The sequence below is a fragment of the Tasmannia lanceolata genome, unplaced genomic scaffold, assembly GCF_043159265.1.
Source record: "Tasmannia lanceolata isolate RefF3 unplaced genomic scaffold, GAP_Taslan_0.1 ptg000007l, whole genome shotgun sequence".
Classification (NCBI taxonomy): Eukaryota; Viridiplantae; Streptophyta; class Magnoliopsida; order Canellales; family Winteraceae; genus Tasmannia; species Tasmannia lanceolata.
Genome location: NW_027518684.1, coordinates 25,290,373 through 25,306,183, shown reverse-complemented (window position 1 = coordinate 25,306,183; position 15,811 = coordinate 25,290,373). Strand labels below are relative to the sequence as shown.

The following is a 15,811-nucleotide window of genomic DNA, read 5'->3' as shown; positions in this document are numbered from 1 at the left end:
TGTGGGATCTTTGACTTGAGCATCTTCCAAGGATGATATCTCCAATGTATGTACAAGCTTGTTTGGTTTGTTGTGTATGTTGATCCGCAAGCCATGTGTTGAGTTGTATTGTTGAAGAATTTTAAGGATTTCACTAAACTTTGATATCTTGGATAAATTACAAAGACAATTGATGGTGCTTATAAAGAGCACTTACATGATAAACATAGAAATAAATCAAGACAACTATGGAAATAGATAACACTAGAATATTCTAATCTAACCTAATCAAATCTACTTTCCTAATCTCTCTTGCTTGCCTCTTCTAATCCACTTGGCTACTTTATCTAGTTGCTTCATTTAGCCAACTTACCCAATCTACCTCCAAGATGATCCAACGGTGAGATCTTAACCCAATCCAACCGTTGGATCCCACATATTCTAACATGCCCCCTCAAACGTATGTGGATTGAAAATCAACATACGTTTGATTACAATGAAATTCTCCAATAAGAAAATAAAATTTTATCCCCATAAGAAAGAAAATCTTTTGATTGGAACCGCACTGCCGAAGTTTGATGATGAATATGCCTTGATGTTGTCGCCAAATGTATATTGCCGAAGAAGACGCCACTTGTTGATTTGCCGTGAAGAGATGGATGAGAACAAATCATAGCCTCAATGGGCTAGACAAGAATCAAGCCTCGATGGGCGAGTAGTAATAGGTCACTATGGACCAATGTCGGAATGTGCAAGAAGTGGGTCACTACGGACCAAAGCCGGAATGGGCAAGAAATGGGTCACTATGGACCAATGCCATAATGGGCAAGTCATTAGGCCGATTTAGAATATCGAACCTTCTGGAAATAGGTCAGATTGGACCAAAGCCTCGAAGAGCAAAAAGGATGCCTCGATGGGCGAGAATGAGCCTCAATGGGCCAGACACATGGGTCGGCAAGTTCCGATCCTCACGGAATTAGGAAACAACTCTCTCAAGCACGCACTTCAAAACAAATGAAGCACCTCAATTGAAAAGAGAGAATATTCCGGGCACGCACCTCAAATGAAGTACCTCAACCGAAATATATAGAAAAAAAAAAGAAAAAAAAGAAAAAGAAAGTGAAGAAGAGAAAAAGAATTGGTGAGAAGCGGCAATTAGATGGTTTAGAACAATAACGGCAATTACATGAGAAAGGCGCAATAATGGGCCAACTATAAAATTTTAGATGGGGATTGGAGATATGAAATATGGAATGGAGGGGCTGCCTTTATCAAAGCTAGTGCAAAAGTTTTGCTAATGATGAAAGTCTAAAAATTAGAAGGAAATGTTGCTGCCATTATCAATTTTGAGGTGAGGGCACCATGGTTCACCAAATATAAAGGGGGGAAAAAAAGAACGTTCAAGGAGATGGACGAACTCATTCTCTACCCTTGTGATCTTATAATGGCACTTCTACAAACACACTGAAACAACACAATGGAGTTGTTGGATGGTTAGGACAAATAAAACTAAGAGAAAAATAAAAAAGATAGTAAAACAAAGTTGGGAAAGATGGTGGCCGGGCGGACGGCTAGATCGGCCGTCCGTCGGAAAGCAAAGATTGTAGGGTTGTCGTCAAGGCCGCACCCGGGTAGGATTGACCCGTTCTGATACCATGAAGAATTTTAAGGATTTCACTAAACTTTGATATCTTGGATAAATTACAAAGACAATTGATGGTGCTTATAAAGAGCACTTACATGATTAACATAGAAATAAATCAAGACAACTATGGAAAGAGATAACACTAGAATATTCTAATCTAACCTAATCAAATCTATTTTCCTAATCTCTCTTGCTTGCCTCTTCTAATCCACTTGGCTAATTTATCTAGTTGCTTCATTTAGCCAACTTACCCAATCTACCTCCAAGATGATCCAACGGTGAGATCTTAACCCAATCCAACCGTTGGATCCCACATATTCTAACAATTGTGCTAGATGTGCTAACTTGGTTTGACATTTGAATTTCATGTCTAAGGCACAATACTACAAAGCAACACATTAGTCCATAAAGACTAATAAATTTGGGTTTGCTAGCATCAAAACAGCTTGGTAAAGGTGATTAGTTGAACTCATGGGAAACCTTGGCTAACAGTTTTTGTTATAGTTTCCAAATAGGGTCAAAGTCTTAGGTTATTAATGGTATGGTTGAAAGTTGTAATGGGAGTAAATGATTTAGATAGTGAAAAAATCTGTAAAAGGGGGTTGATCTAAGTGTGTTAAGCCATTAAAGAAAATATTGGAATGAAGTAAAGAAACTCTTTTAGGGATAGAGCTTTGCTCGAAATTGTTTGTTCATTCTTCCTCTAGTTCTCTTATGTGTTTTCCCTCTTGTTCTTCTCTCCATTAGAAATCCAACAGATTACTTAAGCTTAAATCAAATTGTAGAGTTTATGCAAATAATACATATACGAGCAATAATGTACTTGATCCGATTTTCATGTATTTGTTCATGCTAGAAACATGCTTTAAATAACCAAAATATATTAGTTCCAAGACATAAATTTCTGTAAATAAACATGGCTTATAAATCAGATTTACATGTAGGAAAACTATTATACATAATTACAAGTTACGTACCAATACTTTCAATCAAATTCCTCACTTGATCCTCAAGTTGAACCACCCAAATCACCTAATCATTCATGTAACTTCAATGTAGTAGGTTGGTAACCCTGTCAGAACAATTACAGGTCTTTAGAATCCCCCAAAATCCAAAATAAGGGCCGAAAGTCGAATCTGCAACTCAAATTGCAGTACCTGAGAGGGTTCTGCTCGGCAGGCTATCCCTTTCTCGGCTGGTTATCAGAGCCGACCGAGTAAGGCTCAGTCGGCTATCCAGAACCCTCCCTAGTTCTGTTAGCGCACGAGTCACCCTCTTTTCCTTGCCCAAAACTATTCGAAAACCCTTGTTTCTTCTATTAAAACACAACTAAAGCACTCTTGATTAATCCCTTAAATCCAAAACATGATTTGGGATCTTTAAACATGGAAAGATCAATGTAAAACTTGAGAAAAGATGAATTTCAAAACCTAATTCTCTTCAAATCTTTCCCCACAACTTTTCTATCTTAAAACTGATTTCTCTATCGTTAAATAGTACAAGTTTATCAAGATCAGTCTTGGATTGGTGATTTCCATCTTTAATTTCTCATCCAAACCAAAAAATCCAAGAAGAACTCATTGGTTTGGTTTGGCAATTAAACAATCTCACCAACACTTCTCTAATCCAAGACTTGATCTTGATTTCTCCTAGTCACAATAAACAGCTACAGGTTTATGGAGGTTTATAAGATCAAAACATAAGATGTTAATTGAACATTTTAGATTGTGGAGCATGTTGTTCTCCACGCAAGAATTCTAAGTTTCCACACGTTTTATCTAGTTTAGGTTTCTGCAGGATTTTGTTACGAACCTAGATTGGTTCGCAACGGATTGATCTACTTTGTGGGAAGATCAGCTGCTTGATCTACTTCGAGGGAATGATCAATCCTTCTTCGTGCACAAGACACAATTTTTGTAACAAATTTCTTCGTTCCTTTCATTAACATAACATGTGCTTATATAAAGCACTTGAAGCTAAACATAGAAATAGAGGGAGATAAACATAGAAATTGCTAAATCAAGATTATCCTAATCTAAATAGCATTCTAATCTATCCTAACTACTAAATATATCAGATCTTACAAGATCTGATCTTATTATCTAAAATACCTAATTAATTTATTATGCCGCAAGTGGTTCCCATTAATTAGGCACGTAACATTCCACCCCTCTTGAAATCAGCCTTGCCCTCAAGGTTGGAGATTGCATACCAATGGGTGAAAAATCACATTTTACACATTTTCCGAAAATCTTTTTCCATCTTCCTCCTGTTCTTCTTCTCTTTGTCTTGCGGTGTCGTCATCAATGGTTGAGACAACTCTATTTTCAAACCGATCTCATCACGGTGCTCATTAAAGCTCCTTCGTTGTGTTTTTTTGGGAATGAGTTGGATATTGACACATGGATAGTTGTAGGTGAGAATTTTTTCGATGGCATTGGACAGTTTGGGAGGAACGGTAGACTCTTCGGCGGCAAACTTTCTTTTGTGGCTTTTTCGCCTTTTTTCTAGCTGATTTTTTCTCCTTCTTTTCTCGTCTTTTTTGTTTCGTTATTTCTTTTTCATCGTGTAGGACTTCCCGAACGCCACGCTGATTTTGTTCAAGCCTTCTGCAAACCATCGATGTACTTCCATCAACTCCAAAACAAGAGCTTTGATCTTCTGAAAATCTTCGCGCAACGAAGCTGAAGACGCAGCCATGGCGCATGATCGACTGCTCTGATACCATTTGTTACGAACCTAGATCGGTTCGCAACGGATTGATCTTCTTTGAGGGAAGATCAGCCTCTTAATCCACTTCGAGGGAAGGATCAATCCTCCTTCGTGCATAAGACACAATTTCTGTAACAAATTTCTTTATTCCTTTTATTAACATAACATGTGCTTATATAAAACACTTGAAGCTAAACATAGAAATAGATGGAGATAAACATAGAAATTGCTAAATCAAGATTATCCTAATCTAAATCGCATTCTAATCTATCCTAACTACTAAATATATCAGATCTTACAAGATCTGATCTTATTATCTAAAATACCTAATTAATTTATTCTGCCGCAAGTGGGTCCCATTAATTAGGCACGCCACAAATTTTAGCTTTTAAAGTGATATTTATAGACTCTAATAAGAGTCCTAATTTGGTTTTACTCAAGAATCCCTAATTCAATTAAACTAAGAAACCTTCTTTTGTTGGGGTTTCTAACTAGGAGTCCTTAATTTGGGCTTTTATTTCAATTGGGACAAAAATGCCCCCCACCCCCTTGGATGAATTTTGTTTAGAGGCAATTCGGGTGTTTCAAGGATAAAGAGTTCTTGACATTCTTCGCCCCACTGTATATATAAAACGGTTCAGAAATTCTTCTGCATTGGTAAAGACATGGATGAGCCCTTCGTATCTGTTTCTCTGTCTCTCTCTCTCTCACACATGACTTTTTATGTGGTGCACGTGAGAAAATTTCATCATTTGTTTGATTTAAACATCTTAATATGGTATTCTAACTTTAAAGTAAGATATTTAAACAACATAGTAAGGTATTTTTTATTGATTTTAAGACCATATCACTGTATTTCCATTTTTCAATAAATTCATTCTAGTTTATCCATTTTTTTTTGTATTTTGCTTCTTCTATGTGTATCCTATTGGCTTTTTGGAAAAATTTTCATATTTTTAACAAGCATTTTCCTTAAGTAATTGGATTTAAATTGTCCGCGTTGGGTTTTTCATATCCACGTTGAGTATTTAAATTAGAAATTTAAAAATATTAGAAAAATGCTAAAATTTCCAAAGAAAATTATGAATTCCACATATTCTTTTTAGCCAATAACACCTTAATCTTGTTATTTTAACCTATTCTTAATTGGTGGTCTGCCAAAATAAAGAGGAATGCTAGTGTCAAGCGGTTAAAGAGCCGCTTGAACCTAGTCGGGCTGTGATTGGATAAAAAACGGTCTATTGGCATTCATTAATATCTAAAATCCTTCTATTAACTACAGTTTGAAGATAATCCCTACTCAGTCGGTTGCACTATTTTTTTCTCCTTCTTTGGTTTCCCTAGTTACCTTCTTTAATGCTACTTATTGCGTTTTTTTTATAGAGAACTTATATGGTGCCCGACCGTGAGATTATAAAGGGCGGAGAGAGAAAACCATCTCTCCCTTGATTTTTAATCCAAGAGAAAGCCCTTTTTCTGACTTTTCCTTGGTTCAAAAACCAAGGTAGTAGGTTTTGTCTCTTACCGCCCTTTACATTCTCACGGTCGGGCGTCATATAATTTCTCTTTTTTACGTTTCAATGCTTTTCTTGATTGGACCAACTAATGTTTGCCCGCTTTTCTTTCCTTAATTTATTAAAATTACCCTTATATCAGCCATCAAAATTATGCCCATCACTAATTCAGAATCTTTAAAATACCAGTGGGTTACTGGCTATTTTAGTCAACTACAAAAAAAACACCTCTCTCTCTCTCTCTCTCTCTCTCTCTCTCTCTCTCTCGGGTTACTGGCTATTTTAGTCAACTACAAAATAAACACTTCTCTCTCTCTCTCTCTCTCTCTCTCTCTCTCTCTCTCTCTCTCTCTCATTTGGATCCTATGTATTTCTCATAGGAGGAATTAGATGGTGCAAGCTCGGGCATGAACGTGCACCCTTAAAAAAACAGTGGGACCCATATTTTTTGGGTGATCCAAACCGTTCATTTGTAGGGCTGTGATGTAGATAGGGTGGACCAAGAAAACTTCTCCATAGGATGCTCCTAACCCTTCGATTTGTGGAAGTTTAAAATGGACGGCATAACCTAAAAACTTCCACAAATCAGAGGGTTAGGATTATCCTATGCAGGGGCGGAGGCAGATATAGCATGAGGGGGCCATGGCCCCCCCCAATGACTAGCAAAGTCCCTTTTATTTGCATGGCTGTACATGCATGATTGGCTAGTTTAGTGGGCATGGCCCCCCCAATGACCAATGGTTAGTAAGTGTAAATTAGTCCGGCCCCCCCAATGTGGGACCAATGTTTTGGGAACGTGGGTTGCCGCGGGGCGTGGGGTGGGGGGGTGGCGCATGTGTATCCCCAAGTGGGCACCATAAAATTTCTCATCATAAATCAATTTGACTGTCAATCCAGACCATTGCTTCTTTGTTTTCTCACTGCCATTTGACAGCCACAATTTGGATGGTTAGAATCGTTCACTTGGGAGCGAAATTTGATCCATGGCCAATGGGATTGTAATTCAACCCCAGCCCAAGAAAGCCCAAGAAAGAATAGCAGAAGATCGACTAAATAGGGATTCTCTTGTAACTGTAGTTAATAGAAGGCTTTTGGATATTAATGAGTGCCAACATGGCCGTTTTGAATCCAATCTCAAATCGACTCTAGCATTCCTCCAAAATAAAACTCTTGAACTGCAGTAATTCAAGTTACATTTTTATGTGTAACCAAAACAATTTAAAATCAGGAAATTCTGTAAAAAAATTTCTTTTTCAAAACAATTTCAGCATATTCCTGCAATCAAAACGGGCTTTGGTTGTATGAATCGTAACAGCCACCGGAATTGTGGAAAGTAAAGGAGGGAGTGTCTCGTAATCTTACCTCAATGAAGTCACTCTCCCTTGTTTTAATAAAGCCACTCCTTTAATTACTGTACCCTTGTCTTTCTGTCTACAATGGGCTGTTATAAGTCCAGAAAAAAAAAATCTATCAACAGCCAATAAAAAATGGTGAAGCAAAACGAGGACTGCAATTATGAGAAGATGATGATGATATCACTTGCCTACTCTTACCAAAAAGAAAAAAAGAGGGTGTTGGTATCATTTCACCAACAAAATTAAGTAACAGTGCCTACATTGCTACATCACATGATAACTCTACGCGTGCAGCTTCATCACCCACGTTCATGCACACATTCCGAAGGTGAAAATTGAAGAGAAAAAGACATCATAGGCATGGACCTAGATTTCTACGAGGTTTTATCCAAGGTCGGTCAATACAAAACCCATTTCTGTGAATAAAAAGCCATATTGTCAGTTACTAGACAAAGAGAATTTTGGTCAAGACATGGGCAAGTAAATGCCTGAATTTATTGAAAGTTTTTATGATCCATAGCCTTCATTCAATCCAACTGAGTGAGATTGATGGAATGTTTCTTGTACAACTGTGTGAAAAATCCCCTACTCGACAAGACAAGCATCCATCATAAAAGACCCTAATAACTAAAACCCTAATTACCCATGTTCTATCTTCAAGCTTTTTGTTCTTAGATAAAAGAGTTAGATAAAAGAGGTAAACTGCCTCTGATGTTTTGGAGGGCTTTTTAACAGATGGGTAAGATATATACACATGTTCTTTAATCTGCTAGATAGAGTGGAAGAGAAGGCAACTCTCTTCTCTGTGGTAGTATCTGAAATTTTGGCTCAATAACCTCTCAAAGCTAGGCTAGATTTAGCAAGGAAAGGGTGCATCTAATTGGGCTTCTTGTCTCATAAATCTTAGCAAGATCCTCTGTCACTTGGGTTTTCTGTAATCAATGTTCTCAACAATTCTCTTATGCATTCATTTATTCAAGAGTTGAAGTAATTATTTCAGTCGTCATACAATAAAATTAAAGTTTAGATATATCATACAATAGAAGCTCAGATATAGAAAATTATTGAGCTCAGATTGTAGATATCCAAATTGGCAGTATTGAGAAAATGGGAACTTACAGTAATGGGCGCAATGCATGTCCACATTGTCCTAGAAGCATGTGATTGTAGTTCATCGTCATCTAAACTTGTAAAAGAATAGATAAAATAAGCTTTCGGGAGATCCTACATGTTGCCATCAAGTGTCCCACATTACAGCCACAAGACCTCTTATGGAGATAGCAAATTATACACTAGGAATTGATATCCCCACTCTCTTGCTCCATAATTAGCGCTCTACTCTTTATACTTTTCTAATAAGCCAGTAAAGGCTATTCCGATTACCTATCAACAGCCTATCAGAAAAGTAGTACATGAAGTGTGGAGTGCCATTATGAAAATTAGGTTTTTCGATTACCTATCAAATGAGCTCAATAGTATATAATTTGGACATGATTTGATGAAGTTACGAATGATTTGGGGACGTCGTACATGTCTACAATGGTATTTCTATTTTGGAAGTATTTTAGTCAAGTTTGAAATCCCAAAGGGAAACCCATGAGAAGGTGTGTGTGTGTGTGGGGGGGGGGGGGGGGCGTGAATTGGGTTATTAAAATTTTCCCTAAATGAAAAGGGTGTGTGAAATTGATCCAAGATTATTCTAACCATTGTTCAAGTATGCTTAAATTAATTAAAGGAAATGATATTACCAATCACAAATAGAGATAAAGAGATAGATAGGAGACAACATAACGATGTAGAGTGGTTCAGTCCCTTAACCACAAGAACCTACTCCGCTACCTAAGTACTTCGTCTTTCCTTGGAATTTTCTTCACTAATGTGGGATTCCACTACAGCCGAATCCTTAAGTTGTACAATCAGATTTTTTACCTCCGAGGGAACAAACCTCTTTGCACTACAAACCGGATTCACTTTTGTGGACGGGCCGAATCGTAGCCCCTCAAATACAATGACGAATAAGGGAAGTTATGCTCTGAAAGCCTCTTGGTAGGAAAATATTACACTGATGAGCTCACTACAAACTCTCTCAAATAATAGACAATGAAATCCTAAACCAACGTTCTCTTGAAGATTTAAAATCAAGGCATTGAGAGGAGGTTTGTGAAACTCAAACCTCTTCTCAAAAATGGTAGAAAGATTTTTTGTGTTGGTCTTGTGCTATTTTGAAAACATTTCATCAATAAAAAAATGAGGTAGAAACCCTCTTTTATAGCCCTTGAAGAGATCTAGCCGTTGGGGGGCAAAACTGTAAAAACTGGGTTGTTTTGAAAAGTGGTTGTTGAGCCCCAACGGATCTACTTTCAGGTTGAATACGATAGTGAGGAGATGGCGGTACATGCATTTGGGAGGATGGATCGAGGTCCCTATCTATGATTAACTAGTTGGGTCAATGAGTTGGCAGCTACACACATGTGAATTGGCCTTGTTGATTGAATCCATTGGAGTCTGAACCAAGGTGATATGATGGTGTGTAACTGGTACTTCGGAAGGCCAATAGGGGTTTGCAGTGATAGCGAACTGGTGGCGACATCAATGGGAAATCTTTAGGTGGGTTGGAAAAGAAACCCCTAGTTTTCTTAGTTTTCTAATTTAGGCAAATAACTTAGTAGTTGGGCGAAACAAAAGAAGCATGAGTTTTTAGGTTTTCTAAAAACCTTTATTTATAAGAAGAGAAAAAACATGTTTCACTTGGTGGGAGGCTCTTTGTGTGTGGCTGAATAGAGGTGGCAAGAGAGAGAAATAAGGGAGAGAAAAGAAGAGTCTCGTCTCGAGGTTTTCTACTTGTGTATGGTCTTAGTTGAGAGGACGAGGAAAGGGTTGGGTTTATGGGTTGTGTGTTAATCATGTTGTAATCCGTGTATATTGTTTTCTCATAGTGAAAGTGTTGTTGCCCGTGGAAGTAGACATCTTTTTACTTTTCCCTTTACTTGTGCACGATTAGATCGGATTTGCCCAGCAGATTTTCTCAACACACATGAAACATGTGGCCCCTCTTTTGGGTTGGCAGTACACGTGGATTTCTAATGTCAAGGAGTTGTTGGGTTTTGAACCCATAACCTTCCAAGAGGCAATAGCTTTGATACCATGTGAAACAACCAATTACTCCAAAAGCTTAAGCTGTTATTATTGGTGTTATTAAATCATTTATAATTTAACAGCAACTAAATCAACATTTAAGGCATGCTTGGCAATTAAGAAAAAATTATCCTAGGACCGCAATTGTGAGATATGGGTGGGAGAGTAGGGAGAGGAAGATGGAGAGACTTGAGAGGGCAGGAGTGGAGAGAGCATCAGAAATCCTTAAAAAAGTGAAAAACACTACTTGAAATTAGGTTTCCCCCCATTTTATTGGATTATAATGCTCTTTTACACAGACTCTACGTCCATCCCTCTCCAGCTCTTTTCGCATAACTGGCTAAACAAACATTCCATTCAATATTTTTTTCATAGTTGCCAAACATGTCACTACATGAAGCTGGGTTTTGCCGATAGTGATGACCTCCAGTAAAGGTAACAAAATCCGCTTGTATATAACCTATACCTGTCACGCCCCAAACTAAGATCCCGGGCCCAGGCATGCTATATTGCCACACGTCCACGAGCCAAAGTCCACAGACGTGCAAGGCAAAATCCATCAATTGATGCAATATGTAGAGCAAACTAAATGATGTAATCTCGTAATCAAATCTAGATGAACTGTCATAAATATAGGTCGATCTACTGTGAATTTTAAATCAATTGTCCAACTAGGACTACAATGAATAATAAAATAAATAAAACTAAATAAAGTCTAATAATGTCACTAGCAAGTACTCCAAACATAAACCTAATATCCTTCTTTTCACCTCTAGTCCCGTAAGATAAGATCACATACTGCTTAGCAACTACTGCTAACAAAAAAAATGTAGGAGTGAGTTAACACTCAGTTACAGACAAGTCTCATAATGAAGATAAAATCAAACATGTGTAATTAATATCATAAACTTTTGAGAATTATCACATGCATCAATATAATTAATCTCAGTAGTAGTTTATGAATTTTCTGCATGATTAGCATAACGAAACTTGCCCACTAGACTACATATATAGTTAAGGTCAGATCCCTCGCTAAACCTCCAAAAAGTCACGTCCCAACTAAACCTGCAGGAGATAGCCTGTGGGAGATTTCGTCCTCACTAAACCTGTGAGTGACCACATCCTCACTTACCAGTGAAAGGTCTCATCCCTGCTAATTAAACCAAAAGAAGATCACATCCTTGCTAAACTCGCGAGAGATCTCATCCCGCTAAACCTGCATAAGATCTCGCCCTTGCTAAATCTGTGAGAGATCTCGCCCTTGCTAACCCGTGAGAGACAAACAACAGTGGCCCATGCCAAGACACTATGTAGACTAGGACGAATCACATAAACACTATGATGATCTATCCGGATCCAAATATATCACATAGGGATATTACTTGTCATAAGATGAACCTAGACATATCCCATGTCGCTTTTGTATTTCGCTGACTATCCCAAGTCAACAATAGCATAAACATTATTGTTTGTATATTTTTTTCAATTTAGAACACATTAAGAAGTAATTCAAAGTAAACTACGTGTCATGAATAACTGACTAATTATATCGCAAGCCCTTGTGCAATCCAACACATGATTGTTCAATCTAATTACAACCTTAACACATGCATAACTTTGCACAAACATCATCTACTAGATGAAAATAACTGATATAGGGGACAAGTCTACTTACCTACATATTATCCAAGGCCTCTTTCGACAAGATCTCCAATTTACCATGCAATATATTCCTACAATCACTGTTAACTTTAGGTTAATATTGTTGGCCAAAATTAAGTCCTTCGAGGTGAAGCCATGCCCTCAAAACACTCTTGGAAACCAAATCCCGAGAGCTGGTCAGATTCACTAGCTTGGTCGAGCGAATTGACCTTCGATTGACCGAACAACCCCCTTTGGTCGACCAAGCAAAACCATTGGAAATTTTTTCAGTTTTGCCTCATCGGGTTCAGTCAACGGAATCGTCAGTTTTTTTATTTTCCAGAGCATGCGATTCCTTTCCTGATTTTGTCCAAAAATATCCTTTTTCTTTATCTGAAAAGTATCCTAAACCCTTGTTTTTAATCCTAATTAAATCCTTCCTATGATTGGGTATTCTAACTTGAAGTTCGTTGGAATTCTTGGAATAAAACGATCCCCACGAATTCGAGCTTCCCCCATCAATTCCCAAAATGATTATCTTACTTAAGATTATCAAGATCGATTCTAGAGTTTTTATTCCTCATCCTAAAACTCTTATCCACATGTCAAAACCGATCAGAAACTTGTCGGATGGAGATCGGTGAATAAAATAGTCCACAACCCTAGATTAATCTATACTATCTTTATTATTTTTAAGAAATATAGAGCAAATCAATACTTAAAATCAAGAATCAAGATCAACAATTGAATCCCATGCCTTTGGGTCATTTTTCTCCACCTTTGAAATTCTCCACGGCCTCCTCGCGTTCCACGTAAGGGCAATATGGCTCATAGTAGTATCTATATCTCCTGATTAGAGTCCTAATCCAACTTATTTTCTTTTTGACAAAATTACCACTCACTTAACTGATTATAACATTACAGTTTTTAGGGTGTTTTGGGGTATTTCAATACCAGTAGTTACTTTAAATTTATTAGTGGGTGAAAATATACTTGCGGTCAGGTGTGAAGAGGTTAAACAACCAACGACAAGAAGGGTACCTGATATTCCTAACCCACTGATGTGGTAGTGGCACTCCTTTACGTCTAACTTCTTTTGTTGGCTGTTGAAGTACAGCCATTAAGAGAAGGTTAAAATGAAGAGAGGGATTCAATATCAAAAGAAGGGGCCTAGAGTATCAGTCCCCAACAAGAGAAGTACAAAAACATGAAAAGGTCCCTTGGAGTCTTCTAATTGGGTTATAGGTTGATATATCAAAGCCCAAGTAGGATATTAAACGGGGACATATGAGATGGTTTTTGAATTTTCTTTTACTTTTATGCCTTTGAGACACAATACAGGAAATAAGATACGGGTGAGAAATGCTTAGGGAAGAATTCGAACATCCACTAAAATCTCTGCTAGATTTGGCAAGGGTATACCCTGACAGTCGAGTTCTACATTCGCAAAGAAATACCCAAAAACAGAAAGAGATATTTGCAGATAGCTACCGCGAATAGGATTTTCAGTTTCGGGGTTAGAATTTGATGGGCATTGCTGCAACCTTCATTACTAATGTGTCAGATGACGATATTTCTCAGGTGAGTGCAGTTTTTGTATTGCTTTTATCTTCTACTTTTGTATTTAAGTTTTGGCCACTTATATCGGCACTACCATGTTTTGATAATTGCACTAACTCAGCTCATATTTTCTTTTTTGAATTGACTTATGAAAGGTTTTTGGCAACTGAATGGCCTTTGACATCTCTTTAAATAATAAAATACATGATGGATTAGTGCAAATATCAAAACATGGTTGTGGTGATAAGATTCCCCTTTAAAGTTTTGTCTACTAATACTGGTACTACCATGTTTTGATGATTTCACTAACTCAGCTTGTCTTTTCTTTTTCAAGTGGTTTCTGATAGCTTTTTGGGAACTGTAATAACCTTAGACAACAGCTATTTAAATAATTGAAGACAAAATGAGTTTGTGCAATTATCAAAACACTGTAGTGCCAATATCAGTGCCTAAGTTTTTGTAAGTTTTTGTTCTTGGGTCCATTTAAGCTGCACTTTTCTGATAGGGCTAAAACAAAAGCATCCATGGAGAGGGATGGATTGAACATGAAATATGGTGTTGGGAAAAACCTTAGAGAGAACAAGGTAAAAGAGTCATGGCACTACAACCACCGCTATTTTGGAGGGGATTCTATTTCCACTAGTTTGGTTGGTGGGTTTTTATGGCCTCCAAGATCTTACACATGTAGCTTTTGCAAAAGAGAGTTCAGGTCTGCTCAAGCTCTTGGAGGTCACATGAACGTTCATAGAAGAGATAGAGCTAGGTTGAACCAATCACCTCCTCGGGATGGCCAATCTTCTAACCCTAACCCTAACCCTAACCCTATCCATACCTCTCCAAGTAGGATGCCTCCATTCACTTGCACATTTCCTTTGATTTCTCCCTCCCTTACTACATCAACATCAACATGTTCCTCTTCTTCTAGTGAAGTGATGACTTCTTCTATTGACCCTTTGTGGTGGGAATATGATTATTCGAGGGAGAAAAAAGCCATGAATACTTTGTTTGAGGTTACAGAATTGAAGGGTTCTATTGAGGAGGGGGAAGAAGAAGATGACCAAGAACTGTCCAGGAAAAAAGAAGTTGTTAGATTGGATTTGGAGATTGGTCTGCGTAGAGATTCGAAGGACGATTTGGATTTGGAGCTTCGACTTGGGTACACTTAAATTACAGTCTTAAGATCTTTTCATGTCTAGTTCTTCCAAAAGGGTTACTAACTTCTTCCACTACTTTGTGTGTGGAGAATGACTGATTTCTAGTACATCATATGGTGTAATATTTGTATTCTATAAGTAGATGGATTTAGTTGCAACATGTAGGAGATGATAAATTTGCTTAAGGTTACATTACGTTATCCGAGGGAAATTATATATCCATATGCTTTTCCAGCATTTTCAAAATTCCTTTAGGGCTTACTAATTTAATTTTAGAATATATTAATGAAATTGAGTGGATATTATTTTGGTTTAAGACTAGTGAGTATAAAAAAAGTTGCTTTTGTTTGTTCTCACTTAATTAGGATTTTTTAGTTAATTATCATTACTACATGTGAAGATAGTAAGAATGTATGTTATTTTTAGCTTACTCATAGTTACTCTACTTATAAGAAAAATGTTAATATTAGGTCATTAATAGCAATAAAACTAACAAATCATGTGATGCCACATCCTCCCAGTGAATAAAATTGAAAATCCTGCAACTCTAATCCCATTTGCTTGATTTTAAAATTACATTCTCTAGGTGACCTCATCGTGCAATGAATATCGGTTTAATTTTTGGGTTTCTCTAAGAAGAAACATTAGGATGGTCAATCTCCACTAATAAAGTTGTTAAGATTGACTATTTTCTACCATACCATTTTCGATTAATGATTGATTAATTTATAATTGCATGCTTAACAAATGATGAAGAAGAGAGAAACAAGCTTGGGGGATGGACATTCTTTTGCTTTCTTCAAAGAAATGAAAATCACTTAGTTTTTTTCTTGATGGGTCAAAGATAGGTAAAACAAAACAGAAAATTGTAAGCGTGGTATTCCATATTTTTAGTATTAAAAGGCATGTTGCAACTTGGTTCATGCTTTTAAAAAGTATCCAAAGAATTACAAAAGACTTATTTGCCTACAGCATTGAAGAAAAGAATGAAGAGAACGAATAACATTGTTTACACCCATTTTGGGTTTAATCGGTCATGGATAACCGAATTAACAAGTAAAAATCCACAGAGACTGAATCAATGGGATTACATGCCACGGTGGCACTTAATGGATG

At 37.2% G+C, this 15,811-nt stretch overlaps 1 protein-coding gene across 1 annotated transcript; it reads left to right on the top strand.

Annotated features, from left to right (window-relative positions):
• Positions 1-14,060: 14,060 nt before the first annotated feature.
• LOC143881178 (transcriptional regulator SUPERMAN-like) lies at positions 14,061-15,003 on the top strand. The gene has a single exon (XM_077384164.1). The coding sequence runs from the start codon at positions 14,066-14,068 to the stop codon at positions 14,705-14,707; it is 642 nt and encodes a 213-aa protein (XP_077240279.1). The 5' UTR covers positions 14,061-14,065; the 3' UTR covers positions 14,708-15,003.
• Positions 15,004-15,811: the final 808 nt, after the last annotated feature.

What these genes read in the sequence shown, in the direction of transcription:
- LOC143881178 (XM_077384164.1), top strand. Translation starts at nt 14,066, where the DNA reads ATGGAGAGGGATGGATTGAACATGAAATATGGTGTTGGGAAAAACCTT.